Source organism: Sminthopsis crassicaudata, chromosome 2 (assembly GCF_048593235.1).
Source record: "Sminthopsis crassicaudata isolate SCR6 chromosome 2, ASM4859323v1, whole genome shotgun sequence".
Taxonomy (NCBI): domain Eukaryota; kingdom Metazoa; phylum Chordata; class Mammalia; order Dasyuromorphia; family Dasyuridae; genus Sminthopsis; species Sminthopsis crassicaudata.
This window is the reverse complement of record NC_133618.1, coordinates 275,585,153-275,605,047: the sequence shown is the minus strand read 5'-3', so window position 1 is coordinate 275,605,047 and position 19,895 is coordinate 275,585,153. Positions and strand designations below refer to the sequence as shown.

Below are 19,895 nucleotides of genomic sequence, written 5' to 3'. Positions count from 1 at the left end.
ATCATTAACAAAGATCCCTTTATCCTAGATCTTTTCTTTTCATTCATACATAGGTATAAATGTGGGGTAAGATGGAAGGTAGGAGAGAAGTGCCTCTAGACTTTGTCCTTCAGGGAACACCCATACTCTGCATATTTGTTGTTTTTATCCCAAATTAGAGATCTGATCTTGTCATCCCCTAGCTCAAGAACTTCCAATCTCTCCCTATTGTATGTAGAATAAATACAAACTATTCTGTTTGGCATTTAAAGTCTTACACAATTTGTCTCTGGTCTCCCTTTCCAGGCTTATTGCTAATTATTCTTCACGAATTTTATGTCCTAGTCAAAGTGGCTTACACAGTATTCCCTTCTCTTTGATAATTCCAACTTCCTTACTTATATCCCACTGGTTCCCGACCCACTAGGAATTTATCCCATGATCAATTCTTCTCAGTTCTGAACTACTACCTATAAACACTTCTTTCACTGCTACCTATAAATATGCTCAGGTCTACTTTGTCCTTAAAACAAACAAATAAGGGCAGCTTATGGCACAGAGGATAGAGCACCAGTCCTGAAGTCAGGAGAATCTGAGTTCAAAATGTGATCCCAGACCCTAGGCAAGCCATTTAATCCCAATTGCCTCAGCAAAATAAATAAACAGAACCTAGATTTGACTGTCTTTTCTTAGACATTCCCTCTTCCTTGCCTTTCATGCCTTAATTGTATTATCTACCTGCTTCTCCTTCTCAGTTCCTTGATGAATCTTCATCTATTGTTCATCTATATCCTATTCAACAAGCAGGATGTTCTCTAGGGCTTTTGTCAGAGGCCCACTTCCCCTCTCTCCCATTGAGTTCCACATGTTCAAAAATCATCTCCGTGTAGATGACTCCCAAATTTGTATATTGAGCCCTTAATCTCTCTTCTGAATCCCATATCAACTGCATGCCTCATATCTCCTCCTGAAGGTTCCACAAGCATCACAAACTAAACATGTAGAGGATGGAATTCATTCCTCCTATTGATGGAGTGATTAGGACCCCAGCAAAAAGATCAGGTCCATGGTAGCCAAGTGGTCCATAGGGAGGAATATTGACAGGACAGGGCTTTTGTTGAATTTAAGTGTATCTTTATTGCAGTGGGCCCTAGTTGAAACTTCAGTTACTGTCCATGCTATAGATATTATTGCTTTCTTTTTCTTTATTTTGTATTTATTTTTAATTAAAAGTTTTTTATTTTCCAAATATATGCAATGATAGTTTTCAACATTCACTCTTGAACAATCTTGTGTTCCGAATTTTCTCCCACCCTTTTCTCTATGTAGCAAGTAATACAATATGTCAAATACATGCAATTCTTCTATACATATTTCCACATTCATCACAAGAAAAATCAGATCAAAAGGGAAAAAAATGAGAGAGAAAAAAAAAGCAAGCAAACAGCAACAAACAAGATGAAAAATACTATGTTATGATCCACATTCAGTCCCCATAGTCCTCTTTCTGGATGCAGATGGTTCTCTCCATTACAATTCTATTGGAATTGGCCTGAATTACCTACTTGTTGAAAACAAGCATGTCCATTAGAAATGATTATCATGTAATCTTGCTGTTGCTGTGTACAATGATCTCTTGGATCTGCTCACTTCACATAGCATCAGTTCATGTAAGTCTCTCCAAGCCTCCCTGAAATCATCTTGCTGGTCATTTCTTATAGAACAATAATATTCCATAACATTCATATACCATAATTTATTCAGCCATTCTCCAACTGATGGACATCTGCTCAGTTTCCAGTTTCTTGCCACTACAAAAAGAGATGCTACAAATATGTTTGCATATATGGGTGCTTTTCTCTTATTTATGATCCTTTTGGGGTATAGACCCAGCACAGACACTGCTGAATCAATGGTACACAGTTTGAAGCCCTTTGGACATAGTTCCAAATTATTCTCCAGAATGGTTGGATCAGTTCACAGATGTCATTACTTTCAGAGGCAAGCAGAGAGTGACATTTTCAGTTTTATTTTGTCCTTAAGTGAACCTTTGTTGCAGTGGTCCCTGTTAAATTCCTTGCATTGACAGGATTATCTTGACCCCACAGTTAGCATAGATATAAATGTCAAACCCGGGTTATTCTTTTACTATATAAGACCTTACCTTCCCCCTTGCTACCAGTTCTTTGGGAATATAGCCCTCTTTATAACATCAGGTCATTTTTCCCCTTGTTGATGGTGAGTTCATTAAGAGCTTTGCCCCATGTCTTCCCCCTTGTTAATTAACTTTCCCCTTGTTAACTCCCTTTTGGAACTGAGCCTGCTGCCAGCAGCATAATAAGATCTTTGCCTCTTAATTTGGAAATGTTCTAAGCTTACAAATTCTTTTGAAATCTTGTAACACCAACCTCAAAGCTCAGTATATTTTGGAGGTTCAATCCTTTCTCCACATCACTATCAACTTCCCTAATTATTAAGGGCACTACCATTCTTCCAACCATTCAGATTAAAAATATAGGAATTATCTTTAACTCTTATTCTTCCCTTATGCCTAATGTGACCAAGTTTTGTTCCTTCTATTTCTACATTTCTCATTCTGTCTTTTTGCCTCTACTTAGTCACTGTCCTAATTCCAGTTCTCTTCACTTCTTGTCTTGACTTACAGCTTTTTAATCATTACCTTTGCTTCCAGTCTCTTCTCTTAGCTGCACATAGCTCCCCAAATAATCTTCTTGCAACATGGATCTGACTAGGTCATTCTCCTATTCAAAAATTATCAATGGTTCCCCTTTACCTATAGTATAAGAGACAAACTCTTTTGTTTAAAACTCTCCATAGTTTGGAGGGCTTTCTGAGTCTAATTTCATACTACCCATTTTCACAAACTTTACTTTCTTTATAAAATAAGTTTTCTCTTTCATTGTAAATTTAATCATCAACAAATGCAAACATGTCATCATACAAAAAAGAATTTGAGACTTTTCTTTTAAAAATGAACTTTTGATATGTACAGATTGTATTCATATGCATCTATAATTTAATAAACTAATAGCAAAACAGCTCTGTTTTTATTTCCTTCAGTACTTTTTTGTTTTCTGAACTTTAAAAAATATTTTATTTATTTATTTATTTTTGTTAATACCTATAGTGTTGTCCTTGAGTTGTTTTTCAGTTGTCTGATTCTTCATAACCCCATTTGGGATTTTCTTGGAAAAGATACTGGAATGATTTGTCATTTCCTTCTCCAGCTCATTTTGCACACGAGGAAACTGAGGCTAGCACGGTTAAGAGGCTTGTCCAGAGTCACAAATTTGAATTTAGGAAGATGAGTCTTCAAGACAAGTGCTTTAACTACTTTGTCACCTACTGCCCCTATACTCTCTAATGTATCACCTCACACCCCTCTACTCTAAGAGTCAAAGCCCTCCTTCCTAACAAATGTATATAGTCCTGGAAAATAAATCACATTGGTCATGCCTACTTTCCAGACAAAGTAGTCTGTTAGCTGCTCCTCAAATTTAATATTTTTTTTATCCCATTGCTGTCCTTTGGTCAGATTATCTATCCCCCATATCTAGAATCTGTGATATAGTTGGGGGGAGGGAGGAGAAGTACTAGATTTGGAGTCAGGTAACTGAGGATCCTGCTTTGAAATTTCAGAGTTTGGAAGACCTAGATTCAAGTTTTGTCTCTGTTGCATAAAGCCAGAGTAACCCTAGTCAGCTGACTGTGGCAGTTAGATACTCCCTAGTGAAAGTGCTAGACTTTTAAGTCAGGTTGATCCAAATTCAAATGTAGCCTTAAGCACTTACTGTGACCCTTGGCAAGCTGCTTCAGGTTCTACTCAGTAAAAAGAGGATGATAATGACATCACCTTCCCTGAGGTTAACATTTATTTTGCAAACCTTACAGTATCATGCAAATGTTAGCTATTATTATAATGGTAGTTAACGTTGCCCTCTCAGTGCCTCCAGGCAACTCTCTCAGACTATACATTTTAGATGGAATAAGAGATCGGGTTGTCTTCACTAAAAATTTTTTCATAGCATTTTCCCCATGCCAATGAAATCAATTTCAGTTTAAAAAACAAACCCCCAAACTGGGCCTCAATCCCTGTTTTGCTGCTAATACCTTTGAAAAATCATTTAGCCTCCTTAAATCTCAGTTTGCTTGTCTGTTTAATGGGAATGACAATATTCCTACAATCTTCACTTGATTGTTGTGATAATCAAATAAAATAAACAGATGTACTTTGTAAAGGGCCATATAAAAATCATACAAATTTTGTGTTTAGGGAATTTACAAAGGAGAAGATGCCATCCACAAAACAAATAAGACTTGTCTTAAAGCGTTGCCTGAAGCAGTAACAAGTTGAACGACTTTCCCCATCCCGATTGTCTCCAGTGAATCAGATCCAGTTGATCCGGGTCCTTCCAAAAATGTGGTGGTCACAACTCTGTACTGCAGATGTGGTCTGACTAGGGCAGAATACAATGGTACTGTTACCTCCTTATTACAGGAAACTAAGTGGTTCTTAATGCAACCCAAGATAGCTTTGGTTTCTGTGTTGTTGTTTAAAAGGAAATAATGGCTGGGGAAAGGGAGGAAGAAGACAACAACTCAGAAAGAGTAAAATGGTAAAAGCAAGTGACCAAAATAGGAATTAGCAATTGTGTATCAAAGAAAGTTGTCAAGAAAGGGATCTTGGTACAGGAATTTTATTTATTTTTTTTCTTTTCTGCTAATAGTTAATTTAATTTTTTAAATGTATTTTAGTGTAACCATATGTTTTATGACTGAATTGATTGACCCTCAAACTTTCCCCTTTAATTTGGTTCTCTTCTTTTTTTTTTTTTTTTTTTATATTTTATTTTATTTTTTTTTTTATTCATTTTTCCAAATTATCCCCTCCCTCACTCCACTCCCTCCCCCCATGACAGGTAATCCCATATATTTTACATGTGTTACAATATAACCTAGATACAATATATGTGTGTAAATACCATTTTCTTGTTGCACATTAATTATTAGCTTCCGAAGGTATAAGTAACCTGGGTAGATAGACAGTAGTGCTAACAATTTACATTCACTTCCCAGTGTTCCTTCTCTGGGTGTAGTTATTTCTGTCCATCATTGATCAACTGGAAGTGAGTTGGATCTTCTTTATGTTGAAGATTTCCACTTCCATTAGAATACATCCTCATACAGTATTGTTGTTGAAGTGTATAGTGATCTTCTGGTTCTGCTCATTTCACTCAGCAACAGTTGATATAAGTCTCTCCAAGCCAATTCCTCCTGCTGGTCATTTCTTACAGAGCAATAATATTCCATAACCTTCATATACCATAATTTACCCAACCATTCTCCAATTGATGGACATCCATTCAACTTCCAATTTCTAGCTACAACAAAAAAAGCTGCCACAAACATTTTGGCACATACAGGTCCCTTTCCGCTCTTTAGTATTTCTTTGGGATATAATCCTAATAACAGCAATGCTGGGTCAAAGGGTATGCACAGTTTGAGAACTTTTGGGGCATAGTTCCAAATTGCTCTCCAGAATGGCTGGATTCTTTCACAACTCCACCAACAAGGTACAGGAATTTTAGATTTGCCATTACTCCATTCTTCTGTTCTCCCCATCTGAATAATGGCCTCTGGGATCCCTTATTTCCCTGGAACCCTCCTCCTCTCTCCTAGCACTTCCTCATTTAACATCTCTCACTTCTGTAGTCCTTAACTCAAATACTGGGGTTTTCACTTCTAAAGGGCAGGGGAAGAAAAGGTCATCTGAGTGGTGGATATTTAGGTGTTTAGTTAGGGAAGAAGGATGTAGCAATCTGTTTCTCTGACAAAAGCACTGCTAGGTTCTTACTAAGTGCTAATGAGATAATGAGATATTAGGTTCTTATTAAGTGCTAAATCGGTCCTTGACAATTCTCTAGTTTCTCACATCAGTGTATGGATGGAAACTTTTGTAGGCACTCTCAGAAGGTGAAATGGTCAAGCCTACTGTGCCTGGAGGCAAAGGATCCATAGGCTCAACAGGAACAGATTTCACTTCTCCAGGGAGTATCTCAGTAGTCTCTACTGCACACAACTATTTTTCCTAATTTCAATCCCTTTCTTCCATCTGATTGCCTTTTGGCTGATTGATCATGTCTTAAAATTCTCTGGATGTAACCTCGGCTGCCATCATGCCCCACCTGGGGGGATGAAGCTGGGCCCCGCCACTCATTTCCCTGGGTCAAATCTACATTCGGAGGCCCAGTGGAGACCCTTGTGACATTTCGGACATGAAGTTTTAGGTCTTCTCTCACCCTGTCTTCTCACTGTATCTCCATATCTACACTAAGCTCTTAGATGCCCAATTTTTCCACATTGGAAACATCGATGAATTTCTCTAGAAGTCCCTTGCCAGGAGGGACCCTGTCTTTCCACGTTCATCATAGTCCAGGTGTAAAAAGCATTTGTTCTCATTGTAGCACAGTGTCTTATGATCTCCTCTAAAGGAGTATCTTTGTCTAATCCCCATATAATTCTTTTGCAAATCTCATTGGCATTTTCCTTAGCCAGATGTTTGGTCATTATTTCTGTAGCTGTATTTTCTCCAATAGTTCTTTTGACAGCAGTTTGCAAACGTCCCACAAAATCTGCAAAAGGTTCATTGGGACCTTGCTCTATTTTAGTGAAAACCTCTCCCCGATCTTTCTGTCCAGGAAGGACACCCCAAGCTTTTATTGCAGCCTTAGCAATTTGCTCATATATTGTCATGGCATAATTAATCTGTTCTGAATTCTCTCCATACCGACCTTCACCAGCTAAGTGCTCAAAAGTGAATTGTGTGTTAACTCCTATTTCCAAATTGCATCTGACTTGGATTTTACATAATTCATGAAACTCCGCAAGCCATAACAAATTTTCTCCAGGTTCTAGGCATGTCCTTGCTATGGATTTCCAATCATTCGGGGTTAGGACTTCATAAGACAAATCATCTAGTAACATTTTAACATAAGCTGATGTAGCCCCATAAAAGGTACAACCTTTTTTCAAATCTTCAATTTTATTCAAATCTAAAGGTGCATATCTTCTCCTTTTATGACCTACAGAGTCAATATTTTCAATCACAGGATATGCATGTATAAAATCACTTATAGCCTGTCCTTCTCTCTTAGCTTTAACCAATGCTTTTTCTAATCTTGTCATAAGCTTAGGCTGCTTCATAGGCAATTCTGTTTGTGTTTCTGCCTCTTCCCCTCCTCCTTCTTGCTCCACCCCTGAAGGGTTATTTGAGGGAGGAGATGGGAAATGCTCCTGTTGCTCAGAATTGTACTTAACTTCATTGTTATCTGGTTCATCCTTTTCACCTAGTTTAATTGACACTTCCCCATTTTGCTCCTTCTTCTCTTCTTTTAGAATAACAATTTTTAAAGCCATTTGGATTAAATTGTAGGTATAAAGTGTATCTTTGGAAATTGAGTTTGGTTTGGAATTGTAGTATTCACCTAATTGCTTTCCTACTAATTCCCATTCATCTAGATCCAATTCTTCTTCCAGAGAAAAACAAGGATATATGACCTTCACAATTTTTAAAAGTTCAGTAATATCCTCCAAAATTATAATCAATCCTTGGCTTTTCATAACCTTGATGATGCTCTCTAAACATTTTCCTTGAACAGAAGGCGTTTGCCCCATTTCACTATAAGAGATTGCTAGTTTAGCCCTTAACAAATTAAGTTCCTTATTTATCTATTAGAACACTCACTTAATCTTTAACAAAGTTTCCTTGTTACTCATGATTTTGGGTCAGAGAGACTGAGATCTGGATTGGATTCCACTGGAATCAGGATTGTGTCTGTCCCTGTTCGGGCGCCAAAATGCAGTGGTCCAGTCTAGCTCCTCTGAAGGGCTCAGAATAAGTCTTTAAATGTGAAGGTCCGGGCTAGCTCCTCTGAAGGGCTCAGAATAAGTCCTTGTCAGGATAACAAAAGTCCTTGCCCTACGTTGTGGACACCAATTTGTAACGTGCTATTGTCTCCAGAAACTGCCAATCGTTCTCTGGCAGGAGATCTGCTGTGTCAAGGGACAGATTCTTCTTCCTGTAGAGAGCCGACTTCCCTTCCGGCAGAGAGCAGCCTCAAGTCTCAGGAGACAAAACTCTCTTTTTCTCCAGAGCTGCCCTCTTTTATACTCCCAGAGAATGGGAGTGGGATAATGCAAGGGCTTCTGGGAAAAATTACTTCAACCAATGATATTGCTCCTCCTAAGCATGCAAGCTCTTCCCCAGGAATTCACAAGTAAATCCTACTTAGCATTTAGTAAGAAACCCCCCCCCCTTTTTTTTTTAAATTTTCTGAGGCTGGGGTTATGTGACTTGCCCAGGGTCACACAGCTAGGAAGTGTTAAGTGTCTCAGACCAGATTTGAACTGAATTCAGGGCTGGTGCTCTATCCACTGTGTCACCTAGCTGCCCCTAGTAAGAACATAATATCTCATTATCTCATTAACACTTAGTAAGAACCTTACAAAGCACAGTTTCAATAAACATTTGGGAACATTGAATAAACACTAATCAAACACCTTTAAAGGAGAAACTTTATTTCTATAACTGGGAAATAACCTATATTCTGAGTGTATAGTATTCAGAGTCCCTGGTGGATAAGGGGTTTTATGATGGACAGGCTTAGAAACGCTTCTAGACTTGATTTATTGACTTGTCTGTTTCAGTCTGTCACTGATCTGATTGACAGTGAAGACTGGAATATTATTTAAAGGGAATTTGTGTGTGTGCTGGTGTAAGCATAAACATCCCACGTGCTTGCATGCGAATGAAAGATCTGTACTTGTACCTGTCTGTGTGTGTCAATGTATGCCATGAAAGTGTAGGATGTATATCTGAGAATGAAATGTGAGCAGCGTATACGTGGGTATACCCGGGAAGCTCTATGTGATATGAGCTGTGTTGGTTTGGTATGTTTTGTGGAGGGGGCATGTGAGACTAGGGTTCCAAAAATAACAGCAGATAAGACTGTTACAGGGGGAAATATGAGGAAAGGAAGATTCTACTTAGTGTCGCCGCCTTCACTTCTCCCCAATTCCTCTTTGGACGTGTTTCCGACATTTGGCTGGTAGAATCAAGCTGGAGGGACCTACTGAGCCCAGGAGATTGGTTGGACTGTGTTACCTGAACCTTCCAGATGCTCAGTGAGGGATGGGAGGGATGTGATGAGAGTGTTGAGGACAGCTTTTGACTCAGAAGCACGAGCGCTGTAGTACCGGGAGGACTCAGCCCCCGCAAAAAGATTCTATTACAGGAGCCGGGTTCCACCTCTCTCAGCTTTCTAGTCCAAGACTGGCGCCCCCCCTTTCCCCGCCTCCTAAGAGCAGAGTCCGGCCCCTGGCTATTGAGCAGAGCCCCACCCCGCCCCCTCTCCCCGCCCCCTCCCCCGCCAACCTGGTGTTACCGAGAAGAGCTCCGCCTCCGGCTTCTCTCTCCGCCCCACAGCACCCCCTCCCCTCTCGGCGCTCTCCTCTCCCCCCTCGGCTCAGTCTGGCCGGCCCCATGTTACTGAGCGGAGCTCCTCCCGCGGGCTCGGGCCCCGGGCCGCGGGGAGCGCAGGGGGGCGCAGGGAGCGGCCCGGGGGGAGCCCGCCGGGGCGGTGGGGGCGCCGGGGCCGGCCCCGGGGGGAGCGGCGGCGGTGGGGGCGGGGGTGTGGCCAAGTGGCTCCGGGAGCACCTGGGTTTCCGCGGGGGGAGCGGCGGTGGCGGGGGTACCAAACCCGCCCCTCCAGAGCCCGACTACCGGCCCCCTGCGCCCGCTCCAGCTTCGCCCCCTGCGCCTCCTCCCGACATCCTGGCCGCCTACCGACTGCAGCGTGAGCGCGACTTCGAAGACCCCTACTCTGGGGGGCCGTCGGGCCCCGCCACCCCTGCGGCCCCAGTAACCCCCGGCCCCACGCCACCTCCGCGCCACGGCTCGCCCCCACACCGCCTAATCCGGGTCGAGACCCCCGGACCCCCAGCGCCTCCGGCTGAGGAGCGACTCCCGGCTGGCGGGGACAGGGTAAGTGCTGGGATCCGAGGGAGGCTCCATCGGCGAGGTAGGGAGGACTGGAGGAAGGGAAGGTGGGGAGAGAGATGGTCCGTTTAATGTGTTCGGGACAAAGGTGGCCTCCGGGTCCCTCGAGTCATTGCTGACCCAAAAAAGAGGAGCTTTGTACTTGGCCCCCAGCGCTGCCCCCGGGGCTCCAAGCTTTGTTCTGGGTTTTAGTTTACTAATTTGGGACCAGAATCCTCAACTCTCCCCACTCCTGGGCTATAGCAGTCAGCTCCAGGCCCGCCTTTCTCCCTCTTTCTCTGCTCTCTGTGCATCTCTGCCCCTGAAGCAAGCCTTTTCTAACGGACCAGAGTGCCCGAAACCCAGTTAGTTGTACCTTCTCTGTGCCCTCGAAGCAGCTACGTCACAACTGTTGTTTCCCTGCCCCCTATTCCTCCAAAAACACATGCACATACACACACATTGTGATCACCCACCCACCTACCCTCTAGCCCAGGTCAGAAACAGCACAAAGCCCTGGAGCATTTCCTTCCTCTCTTTGAGAGATTCTACCTCCCCCCCCCCTCCTTCTACCCCCCACCAGGTAATGGTTCTGTCAGTTGGAGAAAAAAAAGAAGGTTAAGGCATGAATAAAGCTTCTCACTTTGGCGCTTAAGCTAGAACTGAAGCTTTGAACTGCTTGAGTGAAAAAGGAAAGCGCATTAGTAGTCAGGAAAAAAGAGGTACAATATGCAGGGGATACCCTGTCGTGGTGACCAACTGTCCAAGCCTTATCCTGAGACCCGTGCCTGGTCAGCTGCACCCCCCGCGCCCTATTCTTTGTCTTTCTCAGGGGCCATAGGAAGTGCTAAATCTTGGGACCTGTTGCCGAGGCCGGGCTGAGAATCTGTGCCCATTTTTTTCACCTCCTGTTTTGATTCTTCTATTCACCTTGCCTACAGCTGAATCAGATGAAGTGAAGTCGATTTTCCTTTGATTAATTCTGAGGGGTAGGTGCGGTAGATCTGGAGGGGCAGCACAGGGAGCAAAGAAACCGAGATTTGTTTCGTGGAAACACAGGTATTTGGGTGGGGAAAAAGAAGGGCAAGGAGGTTCACTTTTTCCAAGGGCTAAGGTAGTCTTGTCCTCTAAACAGCATCCTCACCTCCCCTAGTTGAGAATCCATCTCCTGCAAACAATTCTAGTCTGGCCCCTCCCAGTCAGAAAGTTAACTGCTGCGATTCAGCCCGGATTGTCCCAGTGTTCGTGTCAGTTCCTCACTGCTCATTCCTCCCTCTCCCTCTTTGTCGTCCTTTCTTGGTTCAGTATACTCCCTGAAGCTTTTTCCTTGCATTTCAGCAGGAGGGATGTGTTTTATTATTTGAATTGAGAGCAAAGTTGCTGTCTGAATCCATCAGATCCCTTGTGTTGATGATTTCAGAGGAGATAAGTGTGCTGGTTAGTTTCTAGATAAGAAAGATTTCTGGGGGTTTGAATAGAAAGCTTTTTTTCTCTCTCTGAGTTTCCACTATGGGGCATAGTTACACTTCCTTAACCATTAGCTTTTGGAACCAAAAGGCTTGGGGTGGGGGTAGGACTTCTAGGAGACTATTCTCCAGAATCACCAATGGTCTTTGTCTAATTTCCAAAGGTTTGCAATTGTTAGATGATATATAGAGGGGGGAAAAAGTAGAGAGTGGCTGTAAAAACTGAGAAGAAGAAAGTGAGCCCTGTTTTGGCCATCATTTGGATCATCTCATTCATGGAATAGCTCTTCTTTCCCCCACACCCAACTCCTTTGCTTCTAATACATACCCTGTTTCTGGTCTCTGAATTTCCTCCCTTCTGCAGATGATTGTAACAGCCAGATGGGAATGTCCATTCTCTGGTATTACTTGGCCTACCTCAGGGGCAGTTCAGTCCAATTCCTGATAGCAGAATAGAAACAACCCTTTCTCTAAGAATTTCTTCCTTGGATATCTTGGTCAAGGAGGGGGGTTGAGAAGTGAGGCAATGGGGCAGAAATGGAAAAGGGATCAGTGAATTCCTGCACCCACTTCTACTGTTTGTTGCATTGCTGTATGTGTCCTATAAATGGTTCATACCTTTTTAGCTGAGAAAAATTCAGTTCACAATCTTCAATCAATTTTGGGGTACAGATCTAGGAATAAGAATAAGATCTAACAGAATAATAATAATTGGTGCATATATGACCCCACTTAATTTACAAAGAGGTTTACATTCATTAGCTCATTTAATTTTCATGAGATAAGCAATTATTACCCTTATTTTATTGCGTGGAATGAGGTTTAATTGGGTTTAGTTAGGCCCAAGGCCACACAGCTACTAAACAACAGAACTGAACTCACTCCCTAAATCTTTTGGCTGCTGTGTTCTTTCCCTAGTACCATAGCCACCCAAAGAGTTGCCAACAGTTTCATTTGGATACTTTCTCTTCCTTAGGTGTGAGGAGATGGACCAGGGACATTTCATCAGTTAACACTAGAATCTGGAGGTTAAGACCCAGATTGGGGGGGGGGGGGGAGTTGGAGAATCTTTGATTTCTGGTTCTATTTTATTGTTATTTGGTACTCAATAAAAATAAGTGTATAGAAGTCCTTATATACCTAGAAGTACACTACCCTGTCCTTCCCACTATTCTAGAAGTGTATTTTCCTTAACCTCCTTAAAGAGCTGTCACCAAGTCAAAGAAAGAATGAATAGGAACTTTCTGAATCCCTTTGCTTCCCAAGCCAAAGGAATGTGATGTCCTCTGGGCCGAAGTTAAATGGGAGATCCACTGGTGGCTTTCAGGAATGTTGTGAATGTCTCTTTCCATACCTGTAGTTCGGATTCTCAGGCCTGTGCTAGTATCTTTACCTCACTAAGCTCAAAAGGAGGTACTATCTACTATATACATTTCCCCACCCCCCACCCCAGTCCTTCAAAAATCTCCTCTGCCTATTACTTGCTTTTAAAGCAAGTTAGTGACTAGGCTGTTTTACTGCCCTGGCTGCATCCTAGTCTCTGGAGGCTTGATTCCCTCCCTCTTCCTGTTCCTTGTGACTGCAATTGTGGGGGCAGCTCAGGACTCCCTCAGAGTATTGCCTGAGACTTGAGAATAGAAATATTTCTTCAACTAAAGAGGTTAAGAGGGAATGTGTGTAGTGATCTAGGGTCAGGGTAGGGCATAGGGACCCTGGGTTACTCAGAGCTCTTCACAGGCAAGTGCTGTCCTTGACTCTTGATGGAATCCGGAGATGTTTGGAAGATCTGGCCCGAGGAGTGCTTCCTGCTTGTGAGGTTCTGACAGCCTTAGGACCATCCATCTAGCCACTCTTCCTGTAAAAGAGTATCACTCCCTGCAGCTGGCATGGAGAGTTCTTCCATCTGGGTGGGCTGGACTGGGCAGTTGGTGGTGCAGCAGGAGCTGTTTATGTCATGGAAGCAAACAGGCTTAACAATCTGGCCATGTGAAGGTGGGAGGCTGGGCACAGGTTTTGCCTCCAAGCTTGTCCTAACTACAGGAGGGAAATGTTTCTTTTCTTTCTTCCTCTCTTCCCAGGCAGTCAATCAGTAAGCATTTATTAGGTGATTACAATGTATCAAGTACTGAACTAAGCCTTTTTAAAGATAAAAGAAAGAAAGAAAAAAAAAAAAACCTAATACACCTAAATCCCTGTTCTCAAAAAATTTACATTCTAACAGAGGAGATAACACTTAAGTGTAACATATAGCTACATACAAGATTTATATGGGAGCAGCTAAGTGGTGCAGTTGATGAGAGTGCCAGGCCTGGAGTCAGGAAATTCTGAGTTCAGAAGCAGCCTTAGACAATGAATAAGCGTGTGACTCTGGATAAATCACTTAACCCTGATTGCCTCAGTTTCCTCATCTGTAAAATGAGCTGAAGACAGAAATGGCCAACTACTTTAGTTGCCAAGAAAACCCCAAAATTGAGGTAATAAAGAATCGTAGTGATTAAACAACAGAAAGGAAGACAGTGACACTGAGAGGCATATGCAAGGGAGTAGAATATTCTGGGCATGGAGAACATTAGGCATTACAGAGGAATGGAAGCAGAGATAAAGCTTTGTATAAGATTGTGTATAGAGTAGCAAAGTGGCTGAGGCCAGGTTATAAAGAGTTTTAGATGACAAACAAAAGATTTTTTATTTGATTCAGGAGATAATAGGGAACCACTGGAACTCCTTGAGCAGGGGTAGGATATAGGTCTGTGTATTAGAAAAATCACCTTGGCAGCTTGGTCTACATCAAGGTTGGATTGGAGGACAGAGAGGTTTATTATAGAAAAACTTGTTGGAATGATCCAGATGAAAAGGGGGAGATATTTCAGAGATGTGAAGATAGAAATAACAAGATCTGGCAATGGAGTGGCTATGTGGCATGAGGGAAACAAGAAGGACTCTCTTGGAGAATCCGACAATATTCTGCAAAGGGAGGAAATGGATTGGAGAAAGGGAGTAGTGATTAGATAAACATCTAGGAGATCTGGCTTCAAGGGAGAGTTTGAGAGTAAAAGTGATTTTCTTTCTTTTTTGGTAGGAAAATAATCCCTTTCGTTTTTTTAAGTCACTGCTGTGGTAATTACTGAATGCAGAGTGTCAGAGGTACTAAAATAAAATTTAATTTTCTCTGCATTCAAACAGATTTTTCATCTAATCTAAAAGAGTGAATTTCTTTGGAATATGGAACTCCTAGATTAAGGGAATACCTCTGCTGTGGTCTTGCTTCGAAGGAGCAGGAAGAGATTAAAAGACTATCAGATAGGGTTCCTGCCCTCAAGAGGCATTTAATCTAATTGCCTCCAGACTTTTCTATTTGTCCTGGACCCTTCCCTGTGACTGCTACTCCGTGTAACAGGTCCTTTCACCCGACACAAACCGGAAGGGATGTTGGGGGAAAGGGAAGAATGTGAGTAGTTTATAGGATTTATTATTACCATAGGGGAGGTTTTTGAGGAGTATGTAACTTTCCTGAACTTCTGTCCATTCTTATTGTTAGCTAAAGATGGCTTCATTGTCCAACTCTGCTTCAAATCTCCATCCCCTCCTCCATTCTCTCATACACAGCCAAGTAGTGGAGGAAATCTGCTGCCAGGCTGCTGGCTAACAACATGACACCTCAGCCCTGGAGTCATGCCAGCCGGCCACCAGGAACAGCTGGGATATTGTAGACTTTGTGTTTGGGAAGGAGCTAGATGAACTAATACTGTTCAGCCTAGGGGCAGACTCTTTAAGGGGTAACTCCCCTCAACTTCACCTGCCCCTCCCCCCCCCAATGACCCTAACTGTCTTAAATTAGGAAGAATTGGAATCAAATTCTGCCATTGCTACAGATCTTGAGCAAATTATATAACTATGCAGGACTCAACTTTTTTCATCTTTAAAAGAAGGAGAATGAATTCAATGCCTTTTCCTGTTTCTTCTAACTCTCCATCTAAGATTCTGTAAATGCTGAATCTGTACTCTCCCACAACGCCCACCTGGCTGGGGTCTAAAGGACTTTGTACTAATTCCTTCATCTAGACACATAATCTCTCCCTAGAGCAAACCCCAAGGGCAGTTCAGTGGCTGGGTGCCTAGCCTGTAGTCTGGAAGATTCTTCTTCCTGAGTTTAAATCCGCTCTCAGATGTTAACTGTGTGACTCTGGGCACTCTAGCATCTTTGTCAAGAAAATCCCAAATGGGATTACAAAGACTCCAGACAAGACTGAAGTGACTGAACAACATAGGGCCAGAGCTGAAATGGGCCTCACAGGCTTCCAATTTTACAGATAGGAAACTGAGGTACTCTCAAATTTGAACCCTTTCAGTCCCTTAGATTAATTTAAGGCCTTGATGACTTTGCACATGCAAATACTATTGAATGGAGAAATCTGGGGAAGCTGTTGTCAGTCTTTTGCACCTTGTTGTTCAGTCGTGTCTGACTCATAATGACTTTATTTGGAGTTTTCTTGGCAAAGATACTGAAATGGTTTACCATTTTCTTTTCTGGCTCATTTTACAGACGAGGAAACTGAGGCAAACAGGGTCAGAGTTAAGTGATTTGCCCAGGGTCACATAACTAAGAAGTATTTGAGGCTAGATTTGAATTCAGGCCTTTCTATGACTCCAGGCCCAGCATTCTATCTACTGCACCTCCTAGATACCCTGATATGAGTGGTGAGGAGATTCGAAACCACAATTCTGTGACTTTCATTTGGAGAACCTGGAAAGGTAGCCTAGCATGGTTAGATAGGGCATTGGACTTGGAGATATCTGAATTCAAATTCTGTTTCCAACATGTTATCTCTGTGATCTTGGCTAAGTCACTTGAATTCTGTTTGCCTCCATTTCTTTAATTGTAAAATGGGCATAATAAAAGCATTTACTTCCCAGGATTGTTGTGAAAATCAAATGAGATAAAGCACTTAGCACACTGCCCAGGATTTAATAGTGCTTTACCTATTTCCTTCTTCTTTTGAGCTTCAGTTTCCATATCTGTAAAATAAGAAGTTAAACTCTAAAAGTCTCTTTAGGCTCTTACTCTATCTATGATCTTGTATTTATCCTAGAGAAGTAAGTGCTGGGGAATAAGGTGGGGGACCATCTTGATTACCTTCAATCATTAGAACAGTATTGGAGAGGAAGGCATTAAATCAAACACTTGCTAGAGAAGGGTGGTAAAGCTTCTTTTACTGGGACCTGGATGATAGAACCAGGACCCATATTCAGGTCCAAAGAAAGGAAAGAAGATAAAGAGAAAAAATCAGACTTAATGTAAGAACCAATTCCTTTTTAAAAAAAATAAATTTATTTTTTAAATAATAGTTTTTTATTTTCAAAACAATGCAGATAGTTTTCACCATCACCTTTGTAAAATCCCATATTCCAAAATTTTCTCCCTTCCATACCTCTACCTCCCCTTAAACAGCAAGTAACCTATGTAAACATGTACAATTCTTTTAAATATATTTCCATATTTATCATTCGGCACAAGAAAAAACCGTGTCAAAAAGAAAAAAAATGAGAAAAAAAAAATAAGCAAACAACAACAAAAAGGGTGGAAAAAAAACTATGTTATGATCCACATTTAGTCCCTAGAGTCTTCTTTCTGGATGCTGGTGGCTCTCTCCATCCCAAGGCTATTGGAATTGGCCTGAAAAGGACCAATTTCTTTTTTTTTCTTTTAATTTTGCTAATGATTTCTTATGTAAAAGCCTTAAATTCTGCCCTTTATTTGTTTCTAACTTTTCTCTTGAATCATCTTTAAACTTTCTCTTGCAGTTCCATGTTTTGCTGTGAATTTACAAGGTTCTGTGCTTCATCAGGTATTGATTCAATTTAAGGGACCAATTTCTTGACAATTAAATCTATCTCTTGATGCAGCTAGATCTCACAGTGGATAGAGCTCCAGACCTGGAGTCAAGAAGACTAATCTTCCTGAATTCAAATCTGGCCTCAGACATGTTCTAGCTGTATAAGTGTGGACTAGTCAATTAACTCTGTTTTTTTCCCGTTTCCTCCTCTGCAAAATGAGCTGAAGAAGGAAAAGGCAAAATTATTCCTGTATCTTTGCCAAGAAAACCCCAGATAGAGTCATTAAGAGTCAGTCACAATTGAAATGACTGAACAAAAATTCTGTTCCCAAATGTATTAGGTTTCATTGATAGAACTGAGTTCCTGGTAGCTGTTCATGCTACACAACATGATTCATGATTCACACAAAGGTTAGACTACATGAAGTTTCTTATTCTTTTCCAAATTTGAGATTTTGTGTTTAGGGGATTTGGGAAGAGGTTTTTGTTGCCAAATAAAGATAATGGAATGTTAAATGTTAGAAAATATACAGTAGGTGGGGGCTAGCAGTTCTAGTTTCCCCCGACTCAGTTTTACCTGGATCTTAGCAGTCAAAGTAATAAGAAGCTGGACTTGGAGTCAAGAAGATTGAATTCTGATTCCTGCCACAGAGTCGTACTAGATGTGTGACCCTTGATAAGACATTTCATTTTTTTCGATCTTAGTTTTCTTATCTGTTAAAATTAATATAATAATAGTATCTACCTCACAGGTTTGCTATGCAGATCAACAAAGATAGAGTGCAAAACACTTTGCCACCCTTAAATCACTATATAAATGCTAGCTGTTATTATTATTATTGTTATTGTGGTAAGGGGGCAGGAAACAGACCAGCGACTGAGGGACAGAAATAGATGGAGGCAGTTTTCTGCCTGTCACCATGAATGAAAATTCTGAGGAAAATCCCAAAGGTGGGATAGGGCAGGTACCTATGCTATGCCATATCCCTGCTCCTGCTGGCTCCTTCTCTGTGGGCGGGATCCTGTGGAGTGTCCCAGCCCAGGAAAGGGGGCAGCAACTTCCAGAAGCAGGGTGTGGGAACTGGGAACTGAACAGTAGTGTCATTGAGGTACCCGCCACTCTGTCACCTGTTCTACCTGCAGGCACCAAGGTCTGGGGCTGAGGCTATAGAAACCTACGCTGCCATTCCGGGAGTGGTCGTGGCTATGGGCACCAACCCAGGACTGGGATGCATGTAGGAGGAGAGTAGGATGCCAGAACTAGGAGAATGATTGTCAGACCCAAGCCTCAGGAGACCTACCCAGAACCAGGCCCTGGGGAGTATTTTTGTTTCCCTTTCATCTAGAACCCACAACAGGAGCAGAGTAAACAAGGGTTGGCTGTGAGATAGAAGGATAAGCTGTTGAAAGCACAATAATGTTTATTTTTAAAAATTAAATTAAAATTTTAATTAACAAATGTATTTTTCTCTCCTTCCTATTTCTTATCTTCTCCCACATTTAAAAAGAAAGAAAATAAAACCTTTGTAATAAATATACATAGTATAAGCAAAACTAAGTCCTACATTGTCGATGTTTAACAATATAGGTCTCATTCTATATCAATTCTTTGTCAGGAGATTGATAGCTCATCATGTTGTTGTTCAATGGTGTCTGACTCTTCTTGACCCCATTCTGGGGTTTTCTTGGTAGAGATATTGGATTGGTTTGCCATTTCCTACTCTGGCTCATTTTGCAGATGAGGAAACTTGAGTCAAACAGGATTAAGTGACTTGCCTAGGATCACACACACAGGAAGTGTCTGAGGCCAGATTTGAACTTGTCATCCTCACTCTATTCCCTGCACTATATCCACTACACCATCTGGGTATGGTAAATCAAAAGTTTTCTGGAATCATGGTTAGTCACTGCCTTGGTCAGAATTCTTAAGTCTTTCAAAGTTGTTTGCTTTTACAATGTTAATTGTATAAATTGTCTTCCTGGTTCTGCTCATTTGCTTCTGTATTACTTCATACAAGTCTTCCCAGGTTTCTCTAAAGCTTTTAATCGTTTCTTATTTCACAGTAGTATGTACATATTATAATTTGTTCAGCTGTTCCCCAGAAGTGGTTTCCACTTCTTTGCTGCTGCAATAAGAACTGCTATAGATATTTTTGTACTTATGGGTTCTTTTCCTCTCTTTGATCTCTTTGGGTCTAGTAGGGGTATTTATGGGTCAGATACAATGAACAGTCGAGTGACATTTGAGGCATAATTCCAAGTTACTTTACAGAATGGCTGTACCCACCATAATATTTAAGCAGAGGTATGACAGTTCCCAAAGATAGCTGGATGACTCAGTGGATAGAGTCCTGGGTCTGGACTCAAAGAAGATCTCAGACACTTCCTAGCTGGGTGACTGTAAGCAAATCACTTTCCCTCTATTTACCTTAATTTGCTGAAGAAGGAAATGACAAACTGTTCCAACATCTTTGCCAAGAAAACCATATGGATACTGGACCACAAAGTCACAAAGAGTTGGACAAGACTTATTGACTAAAAATGGAGATGCAATAGAGG

General features: G+C 41.6%; 1 protein-coding gene across 2 annotated transcripts in view; it reads left to right on the top strand.

Moving 5' to 3' along the window:
- Positions 1 to 9,510: 9,510 nt before the first annotated feature.
- SHF (Src homology 2 domain containing F) overlaps positions 9,511 to 19,895 on the top strand; it is a 28,105-nt gene continuing 17,720 nt past the window's right edge. The window contains exon 1 of one of the 2 annotated variants that reach the window (XM_074289516.1): positions 9,511 to 10,042. In XM_074289516.1, the coding sequence (XP_074145617.1) occupies positions 9,542 to 10,042 (501 nt within the window). In that variant the 5' untranslated portion in view covers positions 9,511 to 9,541. The remainder of the gene's footprint in view (positions 10,043 to 19,895) is intronic. The other variant, XM_074289517.1, reaches the window with a different exon arrangement.